General features: G+C 40.8%; 1 protein-coding gene across 1 annotated transcript; it reads left to right on the plus strand.

Moving 5' to 3' along the window:
• Positions 1-1114: 1114 nt before the first annotated feature.
• On the plus strand, positions 1115-11940 carry tcf19l (transcription factor 19 (SC1), like). Its single transcript, XM_056398616.1, has 5 exons — positions 1115-1428; positions 4011-4180; positions 5499-5892; positions 6766-7273; positions 8361-11940. The coding sequence occupies exons 1-5, from the start codon at positions 1158-1160 to the stop codon at positions 8722-8724; spliced, it is 1707 nt and encodes a 568-aa protein (XP_056254591.1). The 5' UTR covers positions 1115-1157; the 3' UTR covers positions 8725-11940.
• Positions 11941-15226: the final 3286 nt, after the last annotated feature.

Raw genomic sequence — 15226 nt, forward strand, 5'->3', positions numbered from 1 at the left:
TAGCTTAAACCTTAATCGAGCATCTGACTGACAAGCTAAAAACCAGAACCAAGAAACTCTATCACTCTTATTGAGCCAATCTTAACTTTAGTCAAAGTTATGTTTAAATAAATTAGTAGTTTACATGGAAATAGAAGCAGTTAAACGGGGTCCACTCCGGTTCCTTATGGTGTCTTGCTTTGTCCCATGATTTGCCTGCACGCAGCTGATGCACGGCCCGCGGTGCAGACTGCAACTAGCCGGAGCTCATTTAAAGAAAAGAAAAAAAAAAAAAAAGTTTTATTATAAACGTATCATCTGCATATTTAACTTTAACGTGTTCGTGTGTTTTGTAAGTGTAAAATAAATTTTATTTCTAAAGCATAAAACTGACACTAAGTAGAGCAATTAACTAAAAGCTGTTTTTCTTTCATGGATTTTTCCTCTTTTGTTTTCTTCCAGATCAGACAGCCCTCAGCCGTTACACCATGTCAGGCTTCACACCTGTGAGATGGCTAATGTCAACTGATGCCAGGAGCCTGGGATTTTAATCTCTCTCTCTCTCTTTCTCACACACACTCATCTGACAGCTGCTCAAACCTGCAAATATTCAAACTCAAAGCTAAAAGTCACGGCTGTCAGGTTTCTCGTCAGGTTTACGTCTCAAGGTTTTTAATGTTTGCTGCACCTTTTCGCATTGGGCTGTCCATGTTACAGGACGTCTCTATTCTTAAATCCACCGTCTCACAGCTTCCACTTCACAAGGGATTTAGTGTGTTTGAGCTGGGGCTCATAACAAGAGTGTAGACGCTCATTTCCACACTTCATCAGCTTATACAGTGCTCTGTGTCCTCATTATGTATTCATGTAGTCACAGCATGACACAAGTCACCAGCTTTCCATACTAATGCAAACACCTGTTGCTTAAAGGGACAGCACCTGCCTGTAACCTCCACACTAGAGTATTTTATCTGTAGCTTTATGTTGGTGCTCAGCTCCCTGTGGTCAAGCACCAATGCCTTTAATTTAACTCCTTTCCACTAGTAAAGAGTTGAATCTGAAAATGGATTGCAGCTTCTTGTAACTCAGGGCCTGTCACAGATCAGGTGGGGCCTCTGGGTGGGGACAGGTGGAGGGTGGGGGAGTTCAGAGGTGGCAGACAATCAGACCCTTCAGTCATGCTGTCGGGGGTTCAGCCATGCTTCCAGTTGCTCCGGATCGGTTCATCGACGGGTGACTCCGCACGGGACCTGTACACATTCAGGCCGGCTCTGAGCCATTGCGTGTTCCGCCTGGGCCGAGCGGCGGAGCTGTGCGACGTCACGCTGGACTCTGCGTCGGTGTCCCGCATCCACGCAGAGCTGCACGCCGAGAGGGAGGCGAGCGGAGAGGACGCAACTCCGCAGGAGGAGGGCTGGATGGTTCACATCAAGGATAGGAGCAGTCATGGTGAGAGAGGTTGAGACACACACACACACACACACACACACACAGCATCACAGTCAAGATGAGACTTAGAAAGGCAAACCACAGTCATACCCTCTACAGTCATTGTGGGAGAGAGAAAGAGGCAAAAACTCACCTGTTTACGAGAAATATCACAACTCCTGCAGGAAAAGACACACACACACACACACACACACACACACACACACACACACACACACACACACAGTACAACTTGTAACTTGTTCATGGACAGAAATGCAAATATTTGTGTTTAGAAAGTCACAGTTGGACAAAACAAACACTTGCTTGTGTGACAGAAATAAAATGCTGATATAAAGCAGAACTGGGCTCACACAGGAATACTGATAGTCAAACTGTAAACAGTTGAAAAATACAGTCTCCCACATTTCATTTTGATGTGGGTGGACACACACACACACACACACACACACACACACACACACACACACACACACACACACACACTGAAACACAAACATACTCTCCTGCAGATTTACTGACAGGAGTACCAAAGACTAACACCTGCAGTCTGACAGCAGCAGCTGAGCCCCACACACAGCTATTAGCTGCCCAAACACAGCTGCAGAAGTACAGATGAGGTTAAGCCTCGGAACTCCAACGCCACATTGTGAATAAAATGCACCTCTGAAATGTAAAAACTTTTCAATGATCTCTCCCTCCATGGTTTTTACTTTATTTAAAGAGTGGAGAGTTCGGGTTTTTCCACCCTCAGGAGAAAAAGACAAGTTGCCTAAATTGAAGTTTAATAATGGTGATAAGCAAGTAATTAAAGAGTAGCTGAACTCCTGATCTATGACACAGATAATTTATACATTTTATTATCAATTTAAACCTACAGATGGATGACAAATTAAAGGAGAAACCAACATGGAAATAAAACAGTTGTTAAACAGTTATTAAAATGCCAAGCAGATGATGTCCAGAGTCCAACCACAAGAACGAGAGAATTTTTATTAACACCTTATCAGAAACCAGTTGGACAGTCTTTGCACCAGCTATATAAAAAAGAAAAAGAAAAGTAAAAGTAAAAGTGAAACAAGTAGCTGTCTGTTGGCTTAGTTGGTGGAAAGAGAATTAACTGACAACTATTTTTCGTGCAAAAATGTCAAACCTTTTTGTAGTCCCAGTGAAGACGTTCTGCTTTTCTTTGTCGTCTGTGATTGTAAATTAAATTTCTTTGAATTTTTTTGTTGTACAAAACGAAGTATTTCAAAATGTTGCCTTGGACTTCAGGAAATCAACTATTCTGTGACTTTTTCTAAACCAGATGCTTCTTTGATCAAGAAGATAATCAGCAGATTAATCAGCAGTGAAAAACATTTTTAGCTGCAGCCTTGAAGGAAATAGAAAGATAAAAAGAAAACCATGATGATTTCAGTAAAATGGAGCAACACCTTTGAGATTTGGTTTTGAAAATAAACAGATAGATAGATTGATGGATAGATAGATACTTTATTGTCATTACATTTAAATACACAACAAAATTAAGTTTGGCAGCAATCCTCTTGGTAGAATATATTAAAATAAAGACTAAAATCATTAAGATATATAATAAAATATGCATATACAGTATAACTATAACTAGATTTTTTTTTTAAGAAGCTTATCCACAGCTCTGGGGGGGGGGGGACTTGTCTAATGCACATCAGGTCTGAAATGTGTAGGCGTTGAATTGTCAACAGGAATGTCAAGTTGTCGTTCATTCAAGTTCAGAGGAACAATATAAGAGAACAAAAATAAAACAGAATAAAAATTGAAGTAAAATCATCAAAATGTTAAAGTAAATTCAAGCCTAAGGAGTGATATCATTGGATATGACGAGGTGTCAGACCCAGAGGGGAACCCTTACATCTCACTACCTCAGTGTGCTAATAGTCATTAGTGAAACGTGAAGTGCACGGGAAGTGGTACACGGTAGGAAAGGAGAAGATTGAGAGTGAAAGTTGGATCTTCACTTAAGGCTGATGGACTGTGTCTGACAGGCTCAGATTCCAAACTGTGCTCCTCTCACTGCCTAATTTTTCAAGTAATTTCACAGTCTGTTTCACACATTTTTCATTTTTGTTATTAAAATTACATTTTTAGTATTCACTGCGCATTTTTCATTTTGTGCTGTGCTGTCATGGCCCTTTGATTGCCTTGTAGCCTTCCAGCTCCTCAATTCTAGGTCCATTTCACAGGCTGCTTTACACCCCCCCTCCACTTCTTGAAACTGTAAACACATTGGTAGTCAAAAAATGACTTTATTTTGAGGTTCTGCTCATTTGATTTATTCCTTCTTGTTTGGCAGATGTTCATATATTAAAAAAGTTCTCTGATTATCTGGCCCCAGGTGACATGGCTGTAGAACTGTTGCTCGTTTGTTTGGAGAGTTTCTCCCTGCTCGCGTCTGCTGTCAGTGTGGTTGAATTAAGAGTCTCTAAACATCTTGTGAGCTGAACACATTCAGTGCCAGCGCTTTGTAGTGAAGCGTTCAACAGCTGGAGTTTCATTTAAAAAAAAAAAAAAAAAATCTTCGTCTTCTGCTCTTGTGTTGCCAGGCACCTGGGTCAACGAGGTCCGCCTCCAGCCCGGCGTCCAGTGGGAGCTCTCAGATGGTGACACGTTGACCTTTGGTGGCCAGTCGCCTCCAGGGAGCCCTGAATTCTACTTCCTCTTCCAGAAGGTCAAAGTTCGCCCGCTGGACTTCGACGCCATCACAATCCCCAAGGTGAACTTTGCTGTTGTTTGAGGAGTGAACAGGGACAGGATTGGCTCTTTAATGCCTCATTCTGTGCAGCTTCAGTTCACCTGTGCAGGTTTCTAATGACGCTTTACATACAGCAACGAGCACAGGTGAATCCTGGATCATGCTGTTTCATAACATAATGACATTGTGGGGTTAAAAGACAAGTCCAGACTTTCTCCATCTGCTACATGAATGTAACACTGTACAGGTGTTCTGCTATTGGTACAGTCTGCCAAATTACAATTCAGACTCGGATATTTGACTAAATCCCATATGCAACGCCCTGCTGTAAATACTCACTAGCATAGGCCACTAAATGTGTATTAGTCCGCCACTGAAAACAGTAGCCAACAAATGCATTTCCTACTGTTTGACTTAGACTTTTTTAAGAAAATGAAACTGGCGCTGAACGATAAGCAAAAAAATCATATTGCTGTTATTTTGTCAGATATTGTGATTGCGATATGAGTCACGATTTCAGTCTGAATGATGGTTTTTGCATTTAATTTTCACTGGAAAAAATATAAAAATGATGATTATATGATTTTTATTGGTCTTGTACCAAACAATCATGTTCCTTTACATCTGGAGAATATGATGTGTAGGGCGGGGCGGCACTGTAGCACCACAACGCTCATGGTGCTAACAATACACAACAATGTTGTGACACATTTTACCTTCATCCAAAAATTACAGCTCCTGTGATTTGGATATTGCACTCAGCTATATTGCAATTTTGATTGTGCAGCTCTAAATGAAACCAAATAAAATGGGATCCAGAGTGGTCTCAGACTTTTGGAGCCCTCTGTTTTTGTGGGCTGTTTATAAAGATTTACATCTTCAGAAGGATCACTGGCTTTGGACAGGAAGAGAAACAGACTAACTTATTGTTGATTTTCATGGAAATTGTTATAACTATAATAAAAAAAATAGAATAACACCTTATCCTTTATTTTCCCTCCCACTCATTCTTCAGTTCTGTGCAGCATGAGGCCCTTTGGTTAAAGTGTCCACTAGGTGGCAGATTGGCATTCAGAATTTCAAAGACAAAATCGTGAGGAGAAAAAACTATGGCTCATTCCACAATAGCTGGTAAACAAAGAAAAAACATTTTACCTGCCAAGCATGAAAACAAGTCACTACCGATTTTCAGTTCCATTTTAAAGAGAGAACCAGGAGCCATCTTTGTGTTTTAATTTACACTTTCTCATTAACGAGGTGTGCCAAATTTAAACTGAACAAAGAAAAAAATACATCAGTGGGGAAAGTTGTAATTATATATTTGTATCTTGTTTCCCAGGCGGGAACCTTTTCCTCTGACTTACAGAACCGGATCAGGACCAACCTGGACCGTAAGGTGGCGACCAACCTGGACCTGTCCAAGCTGTCCATCAACCGGGCCACCGTCATCCTCAACTCCATCGGCAGCCTCAGTAAGATGAAGGGCAGCGCCTGGACCTTCAAGAGGAGCTTCAGCCACGAGGGGACCGTCTCAGACCCCGGCTCCTCCTCCTCGCCGCCTCTCACCGTGGGCTTCTCCTCTCTGCTCCCTCCCTCCACCCCTCCATCGTTCTCCTCCGCAGTGTCGGCGCCCTCAGCGAAGTCCCTCCCACTGACCTCCAGGAGCAGGAGGAAGTCGGCTCACACAGTGCTGCTCGAGGACGACAGCTCAGACGAGCCCAGGAGTCGAGGAGGTGAGGCCCAGCGCAGTGTCATCTGGAAGCTTTAAAATCAAGCTTCAGAATAAAGAAATGGAGGGAGTCAATGATTTAAGTTCTTTGGAATAATCTTAGATCCACAACTCAGATTTTAGAAACATGTAAAGAAAATCTCAAAAACAGTAAAGACCAGCCTTAATTGCTTCAAATTAAGGCAGGAGTGTTACAGAGTAACTAAGAACATGGTACAAAATATCACATCGTAGATCTAAATTTGGACAATCAGCTTTCTTCATAAAGGACTGTGAACACATCACCAACTGAAACTCCAGATAGAAATTCCTTCACAACAAAGATTCAGTGCTAAAAGCAAACCAGAGCTGAACTCATTTCTAGGTAATTGTATCTTTTGTTAATTGTTCTAATTTTTTGTTTGACTGTTTTGTAGCATGTTGTGCTGTTGTCTCTTTTTAGATTTTTTGTTATTGTAGGATATTATAATCTGTTGTGTTGTCTTTGCTAACAGCTGTTTTAATTACATTCCACTTGTATAAGCTCGAGGACAGGAGTTGAGAATTATCAACAGCTATAAACTCTTTGTGCAACACATTAGTTTCATGCTTTGTTTTGAAACTATGTTAAATTGCTTGTCCCTATCAAATAAATAAACTAAACTAAAATCCCACAGCTCTCTGAGCTTTCTGCAAAGAGAGTGGCAGATTTGTTTTGTTAATCTGAAAATAGGAGAATAAACTGAACAGCATCAAAGTCAGTCAAAGTTGTGGTTAGATATTTATCAGTTCAGGTAAACGGAACCAGACAAATGCAAGCTTCTAAATGTTAATGTCACAGAGAAATGGAGTCAAGATTTGGTCACTGCTACAACATCCTCATTTCACTGTGGTTCAGTTCTGGCAGGAGTTCCTGACGACGGACAGAGAGCAAGAGGGAAGAAGAGGCGGCGGCTCTACAAGTCTGAGTCAGAGAGTTTCAGTTCTCCTCCTCCCATGCCGCTGCAGCCCAAGAGCCACAACGACATGAGGCGGCCACTGGAGGCCAAGCCCTTCCCCGTTGGCATCAGGACCATCGGCAGCTTCCATGGCGCCATGACCAACAGCAGACTCAACCACCACCTCCTCCAGGCGTCGTTCACCAATGCCACCGTTCACAAACAAGAGGTGGAGACGATGCACCGCATCAAGACGGTGGTGCAGGGAAACATCGCCGCTTTCCGCCAACAGAAACCCGCCCATTGTTCTCCGATGGCGCAGAGGGGCAGGCGGAGGGCTCACAGCTCTCCGGTGTTCTCCCCTCTGGTGGTGGGGGGGGAGAACTACAGCCTGGCCTCGCCTTCAATGAGGATCCGCACAGAGGAGAGAGGGAGGGTCCAGTTCAACAGGTTTCACCATCAAACAAGGTGAGATGTTTGAGGTTTGCAGAAATATGTCTCTGGGTCACCAACCAACCCCCCTATTTATTTATTTAGTTTTTATGTGACTATTGCATCTCCAAAATCATCTGGATGGAGTTTTTCTCTCACTATGACCCACCAAAATAAAAACATGGGCTTTGAGGTTTTAGAACGTTTTTTTGCAATGGTAGTAAAGTCTCTAATATATGACGACGAGTATTAGGTGCCACATTGAGGGAAAAAAAGAAATAGTCACAAAATTACAAGAAAAAAAGTCACATCACAAGAAAACTGTCGTAATACAAGAATTAAAAATGCAAAATTTTGTTTAAAAAAAACAAACATATTTTTTAGTAATATTACATCAAACAGGTGAAAGGTCAGTCAGTGTCAGCCTGAGCTGCTTCTGGCAGCTGCTGTTTGTCTAACAATAGAACAGACTCTTTCTTCTCAATCTTTTCAATGTCATGATGATGATGATGATGATGCTGATGAGCCATAAGATGAAGTATCTCCTCATTAGTGAAACCTCTGCTAAAGTAGAACTTCACAGGATGCTTCACGTTCCTCATTTTAAAACTTCTGATATTTCCCCTCGGAAACAACACCGAACATAAAATTAAAACTCTCAATTCTCATAATATTATGACTTTCTTCCTTGAAATATTATGATTCTCATAATTACAACTTTATTCTTGTAATTTCAGATTTTTCTTTTCCTCATTGTGGCCCTGATACTCCGTATCTGTAATAGATGCAACATACAGATGCAAATTATCAGATAAATTGTTGCCACCTTGCAGTGTAACTATGTAGCATTACTTTTTTGCACATTTCCTGAAAAGATATCTTTAAATAATTGAACTAGTGTCTGATATAACTACAGATAAGGACACAGTAAGCTGTCCAATTCTTACTTTTTAATATTTAATAATCCTTCTGTATAGGACCAAAATATTCTTTTGAAATATTAAATGTTTTCTTTAAATATAATCTTGTTAAATCATTATGCAAATATCTTTTCTATTCTTTTTCTTCACTTGATCTTCCTGCTCATCTTTATGTTTCATTATTTTCTTCTCTCTTCTCTAAGTAAACGACGAGGCCGCCCCAGGAAACACCCCCTCCCGCCCCGGCCGTCCCTGCCCTCTCCATCCTCCTCATCCTCCTCTTCCACCTCCTCGGCCTCCTCCTCCTCCGGCTCCTCCTCCTCCTCCTCTGAGGACGAGGACGATGACGAAGACGAAGAAGACGAGGAGGATGAGGAGGAGGAGATGGTGGCGGTCGGGGCGGTGGAGCCGTGCGCGGCCCCCCGGTGTCGGCTGCCCCAGCAGGACACGGTTCAGTGGATCCAGTGCGATGTGTGCGACGCCTGGTATCACATAGACTGTCTCCATGGTGACCGCAAGAAGCTGCTGGTGGATCCGAATGCCGACTTCCACTGTGGCTGTTGCTGAGAGCAGAGAGACAGTTTGTGACCATCAAATAAATTGGACGTTAAAGTTTCCCCTTAATGTGTATTTCCTTCAGACACGAAGGAATCATCAGACTTTTCACAGACGACAAGAGACGACTTCCTCTGATGCTGCTGCTCCTCTCAAGCATCTAGTGCTTTTCTCTTCCCTCAGCAGCAGCTGGCGAGGGCGGGAAAAAGACTTTCCTTTAAATGATGTTCCCAGGTTTGAGGATTTGTGCCCTAACAGCCACAACTGTTTCACCAACCTCTCGTTCACTCAGAGTCAGGATTTGAATGAGGAGGTGAAACTGCAGTGAAACATCTTGGATCAGATTTCATTATGGCTTTTGGTGCCTGGAGAGGTGCGATCAGGGTGGGGGGTGGGGCATGATGAAATGTTTCTGAGTACATTCCCACCGTGGCTGATGTTGACCAGAGGCAGCGTTTAGGAGGATTAATGTTTGAGATCAGGCTGCCACAGCAACAGTCTCTACAAGCCCATTAAACTTCCTCAGACGTCTCAGTGCAGCCACCTTCATTATTTTACCAAACAGCTCCATTTTTTTTCAGAGCAGAATTGGACTTTCCACCCCCTACCCTACCCCCGAAAGAAAACAGTGCTGAGACGGTGGTTTCCACCTCAGCTATAATAAAAGTCGATGAAATGTTGGAGTGCAGCAGCAGCTGTCTGGGAGCGAGTGTGTGATGTTTAAAGATTAATTAAACGGCAGGAAATGTGTCAGCAGACCTGTGTTGTTGCTGCTGATGAGGGAAGCTCTTGGGACAATAATCAAATGTTTGAAGGCGCTTCTGCAGCAGAAGCAGCTGCTGGAGTTTGGAGGGTTGGAGGTGTGTTGTAAGATGTGCAAGTGCAGACTACAGCTGGTCGGGGAGAAATGTCACCAAATATCTTCTGCTGATGTAACAGGATGAACAGATTCAGAACAGGATGTCAAGTCTTTGTGACGGATCATTTGAACGTCTCTTCACACTACTGAACTCTGAGGATGTTTTTGTCCTGGATGAAATGAACTGAACAGTAGACTAACACGTTATCTTTGCTCAGGTCGCCGTTTGAGTAGAAGAAGTTCTTCTTATAAGCACCTTTTCTTTTCACCAGGACAAAAACTACGGTGGCCCTGAAGCTCAACACACTGCAACTGAAGAAGCCACATGCAAACAGTCAAAACACAAACATTCAGAAAATATCTTCATCACAACCAGGTTCATCACTTTTCAGTGTCCCCTGGAAACACTTGTGTTGTGTTGTGTTGTGAGTATTTGCAGCACGTTTTTGAATTGATGATGTTTTCTGAGTTTGTTTGTGTTTTGTCTGTTTGAATGTGCATTCTTTAGTTGCAGTGCGTTGAGCTTCAGGGCCACTGTAAAAAAGTTTCTAAAATTGCGTTTTTTTACCTTCTGTCCTGCTTTTATAATCTCTGTAATAGTTGTGACTCAGAGCAATTCAGATAATGACAGTGTTAAAGCAAAAAAAAAAAAAAAAGTTTGGACCTGCAGTTTTTGGAGTGATAGTAAAAGTGGAAAACCTGATTCTTGAGCAATAAAACAGGAAAAAAACTAAAAAAAATCTCTAAAGATGTATATTTTTAATTCCTTAATGACATTATCAAATCAGATTTCCTCCATGTTTGGCTTCACTGAGGCCTGGAGATGGTTTACTACCTGCTACTTCACTGTCTCTCAGCAGGACGATGAGCTGTGGTGATTGGTTAAGCAGTTGCAAAGACTGTGTTAGAAAGTTGAGGAGAAACTGGTCTGGGTTCAGTCTCTCTTCAGTTCAGTGGATTAACTTTGCATGTGTTTTAATGGATTTAATAAATGCAGTGTCACCAGCTGAAAGACTGCATGTGAAAATAGCCAAACCTCACTGCAGTAATACCATATCATTTATATAGGACATAACAATATCATAATGCAGATTTTAAAGAACAGTGGTTACACAAATGTAAAAGAAAAAAGTTGGGTTTTAATTTTTCTCTGTTGATCTCTCGTCATTTGTTTTGTACGTCTTAAAAAATGGATTTTATTTGCAGGTTCATCCACCAGAGTGTTTCCTCTTTGTCTCAGATTTTGAGCTCTAAAGATATTTAAATGCCTGTTTATGTCTTCTGGGGTTTACTAAGATAAAATGTGTTGTCTCCACCACATCACTCATGCTGACAGAGCGATACTCTGTAATTACAGACGAGATAAAATTGGTTCACAAAATGTTCGGAGCAGAAAGAAGACGAGACCTGTGTGACGTGGAAAATGTTTTTTTTTCTCGATTTTTCTCTGATTCAACAATGCAGCTTCAAAGACTCAGACTCGCACTGAAGCCTCAGTTCATTCAACCCGTCGCTCTGCTGTTACATCACGCTGTCAACAATTTGAGGCGATGCAGACGCACTAAAGATCAACCTGTGGTCCACACGGAAGCCAATTATCAAGGCGAAAACATGCAGCTGTTTTATTTGTTCATTCATCGATTTGGTAAAAATAGAAAATATAATCAGTTTAAATGATGATGGAAATAATTGTTAGCTGTTTTGCTGAAAATCGCTTGACAAATGATTTCAGTCGAGCTTCCAACAGCTGATATTTTGTGATAATCAGAAAGGTGTAAAAATCATTTGTTCCCCTCAGTGTTCAACAGTTTTTTATCATCTGTAAGAGGCAGAGAAAAGCAGGGATACACAACCAGGAATTAGTTGAACAGTCAACTGGATACATGCATAAGTGGCTGCTAACGTTTAATAAATCCGCCTGACATATTGATTAACTCATTACTAACAGCTGCGATATTTTCCATTTGCACTGCCTCAAAGAGAAGCGTCTCTCTCGCCACGTCTCACAACTGATTAAATCAAGTTTGTGGCCGACTTATTTTTTTGATCATCACACTGTTGCGGTCGCCTCATTGTCTCAGCCGTTTCAAATGTCAACACACAGGCGTTGACATTTTTACAGCCAGTTAATTCTGTTTAACGTTGGAAAAACCCCAAAGAACAGCGGAGGGGTGGGACGAAAGCAGCCTGTGTGAATCAGGATGTTCTTCCATAAATCGCTTCCTCTCGCACTTTTCAATCTAAAGTTCACAGGACTCCTCTTCCTCACTGCCTTCACATTAATTATCACATTAAAATGCAGAAGCACAACACAGTTTGACTCTGCGTCATCTCTGCGATGCGATCAGCATCAAAGTTATCAGAGAAGAAATAAAGAATATTCAGAGAACTTATCTTTGCGTTGTCTGTCTGTGTCATCTTTGCAGCTCCAGAAGAGGCGGCTGTGATCTGAAGCACATTTCATTTATTATAGATTATTCTTATGCATCCAGCTCCGGTCGTGGTTGATGAAACATTGATCTTTTGAAATTTACATTTTGTTTTCACTTCTGCTCTTTTGTGTTGTTTAAAGAAAAAGAAGTGAGATGTGATGTATCTGGTTATTATCTTCATTGTTGTTTTCTTTGAAATGATCACAGCAGAGTGAGTCAACAAGCAGAGAGAACATCCTCATAATTGAAGCCCATTATCTCACTTTTTTTTTTTTTTACTTCATAATGGATTTGTCTTATCTGAGTTCTTCATGCATAACGTTACATTTATTCACAGAATTACTGCTCACAGCACCCCTGCGTTGGTGCTTCACACAAACATTGAGTTATGTTCTCCTGATACATTCACACAGAGGTATTTTAATGTAAATATTACATTTTCAAAATAAGAGCCTGGGTGTGTTAAATCACTTAAAACCCCATTAAGTTTCAGTGAAGGTCTGAACCTTGTTAGGGCTCATTTAAAAACGAAGAGGAAACATTAAGATCTACTGTAAATATAATCACAATGTGAAATCTGAGGTAGCACTTCTGAAACACTTCCTCTGATGGTTTCACTGTTGTATCTACTATATATTTTTCTCCTTTCTTATCTATATTTTATTCATCAGAACTACACAAGGAAAGAAGTGGTGTAGAGAACAGGTAGATGGAGACTTTTATTATTATATTCATATTAAAGTTAAAGGAGTACGTGAGTGAAGCTGCATTTTTCTCTACGGTAATATATCGCAAACAAACTCAGACAAAAACATACAGAATAAAAAACAGAAATGTAAACTTTCAGCAATCCAAGAACAAGTCCTGTAATAGTTTACGTATGTGGAAATCATTATTTTTTTATTCTTAGGTCACTGGTTCCCGACCTTTTCCAACTCATGGTCCACTTGAAAATCTCCAAAATGTTGGTGACCCACATCTGACCTCATACAGACGCCAAATCATGACTTAACAATAACTATGGAACATTCAATTCAAGGCCCTTTTTGTCAATTCTTTGACGTTTCGTTTGACTCACTGTCTTCTTACATACATATAGATATATATATATTTGTAGACATCATGTGTTTCCTCTTTTTCAAAGGACTCCTGAAAATGCATGATACATCCAACTTTAAGAGGTAGATAAATGGAAGTATTACGCAGTTGCAGCTGGGTTAATTTCTCTTTGACTAAATGTCAAGAGGGTCTTGAATGTATTTTGGATTGTGCTGGTGTTGAATTGATGATAGAAGTTAGATAAAAGCAGTTTCTTTTTTCTAAACTGTAGAAAGAGGCTGAAAATAAGGAACAGTTTCAGTTTGTTTTGAATTTTTCTGTCTGGTTGTCATTTTTCTCTTCTGTTGTCTGGATGCAGTGTCCTATTTTAGAGCAAAATAAGATACAAGCGCACACACACACAAACACACACACACACAGACACACACACACACACACACACACACACACACACACACACACACACACACACACACACACACACACACACACACACACACACACACACCAGGTTATGAAATAACTCTATATATCACACAGCATATTTGTAACTCCTGACTCCAGGAAACCTATTATACACTGGCAGGCCGGTGGGTAGATACAGAGGAGACAGAGAGATTATGGAGCTGAAATGCTGCTGCCTTGACCTGCAAAGATGGAGGGAGACAATTACATTTGTCCGAACTGTTTCCATAGCAACATTCCTCTCTCCCCTCTGCCTTTTTTTTTGGAGTGGAGGGTGGCTATAAGAAGCTGTAGTGTTGTCTGTGCGGTAATAACAGCTGGCACCTTCCTCCCCCTGATACATGGGCCGAGACAGAAAGAGGGTGAAAAACTGATTCTGTTCATTTGAAACTGAGGTGTGTGTGTGTGTGTGTGTGTGTGTATGTTTCAGCCATCTGCTTTCATCTGTCTGAACTCTGCTTTTTACCAGCATCTAGACAAGACTGGAACACCCTCACTTATTACTGGTGTGTGTCCTGTATCTGTAACCCATCACACACACACACACACACACACACAGGGTCATGTTGTCACATCTTATTGACAAATGTTAGAGCTTTTAAAGTTATTTATATTTAAATTTGATAACTATCTTAGGCATATTATTATGAAATTCTGCCTGTAGGCGACATGTTTTGAGATATGCACACACTGTCATAAAAAAAGGATTGGCCATTGTCAACACTGTCACGTGTGTGTAGGTTTAGAGAAAACACATTTGTGTTATAAGTCTTCATGGAAACATACATACATACATGCAACCTACTGCATTATAGACTGCTAATGTTGTTCTGAAGCTGCTGACGTGTTAAATCCAGAGAAACATCGTCGTATCTCATTGATTTCCTTTTTAAAATCTGCACTGATCATAAAGGAGACAAAGGAGAGGAAGCGTTAGAAAGTAAAGACTTTTAAGCTTTTCAAGTACTCCAGAGATTTAGTTTTACACTTCCATGAAGTTTAGCGAATTCGTAAGAGACAGATTTAAAAGAGAGTGGTGAATTTTAGTCTCTAGTAAAGCTCCAATAGCATCGCACTACGATCTCCATGATGCAGCTCAGTAGCATCTCCCATTAGATCCTCAGTGGGACGCCTGTCACCTCAGCAGCCGCCTTCACCGTCATGCTCAGGTTACCAGGTGATCACAACCCCTACAGAAATTCATGTGGTTTCTCTGTAAGGGACACAATGTTCGGACAGATTCAATCAAAGATTTATTAGGTAGTGACATCATTTTTCTGTCCACATTGAAAACGTTTAACTTCCTAATAAGGAAGTATAAAGGTTGCTGTCTCTTCTTACAGACCGGCTCAGAATTTGCATGAAATTTCAGCTCACTGTCGATGACTGTTCCAATATATTAATTTCATACTGATCAACATATTGATCAGAAATAACCCTGATGACGGCATCAGGGTTATTTCTTTAAACTTTGCAAAGCTCAGATATAACTCATTATACACCTGTCTTCACAGGACGAGTCTCATTATGAATAAAGTTTTCCTTTAACACGTCTGCAGCTCAATACAGTCTGTGATACACACACAGGGTGTATGTTTGTTTATGTTTATGTATGTATATATCTGCATATGTAGGATATATATGTATATACTTTGATTTCTTTTTTATTTCCTTTATTTCATTATAAATTAGTTCTGTT

Source organism: Seriola aureovittata, chromosome 16 (genome assembly GCF_021018895.1).
Source record: "Seriola aureovittata isolate HTS-2021-v1 ecotype China chromosome 16, ASM2101889v1, whole genome shotgun sequence".
NCBI lineage: Eukaryota > Metazoa > Chordata > Actinopteri > Carangiformes > Carangidae > Seriola > Seriola aureovittata.

Excerpts from the sequence above, each read along its gene's own strand:
- tcf19l (XM_056398616.1), top strand. The coding sequence starts at position 1,158 with ATGCTGTCGGGGGTTCAGCCATGCTTCCAGTTGCTCCGGATCGGTTCA. Across the intron at positions 1,429-4,010 it reads CAAGGATAGGAGCAGTCATG|GCACCTGGGTCAACGAGGTC; the intron begins GTGAGAGAGGTT and ends TTGTGTTGCCAG. Across the intron at positions 7,274-8,360 it reads AGGTTTCACCATCAAACAAG|TAAACGACGAGGCCGCCCCA; the intron begins GTGAGATGTTTG and ends CTCTTCTCTAAG.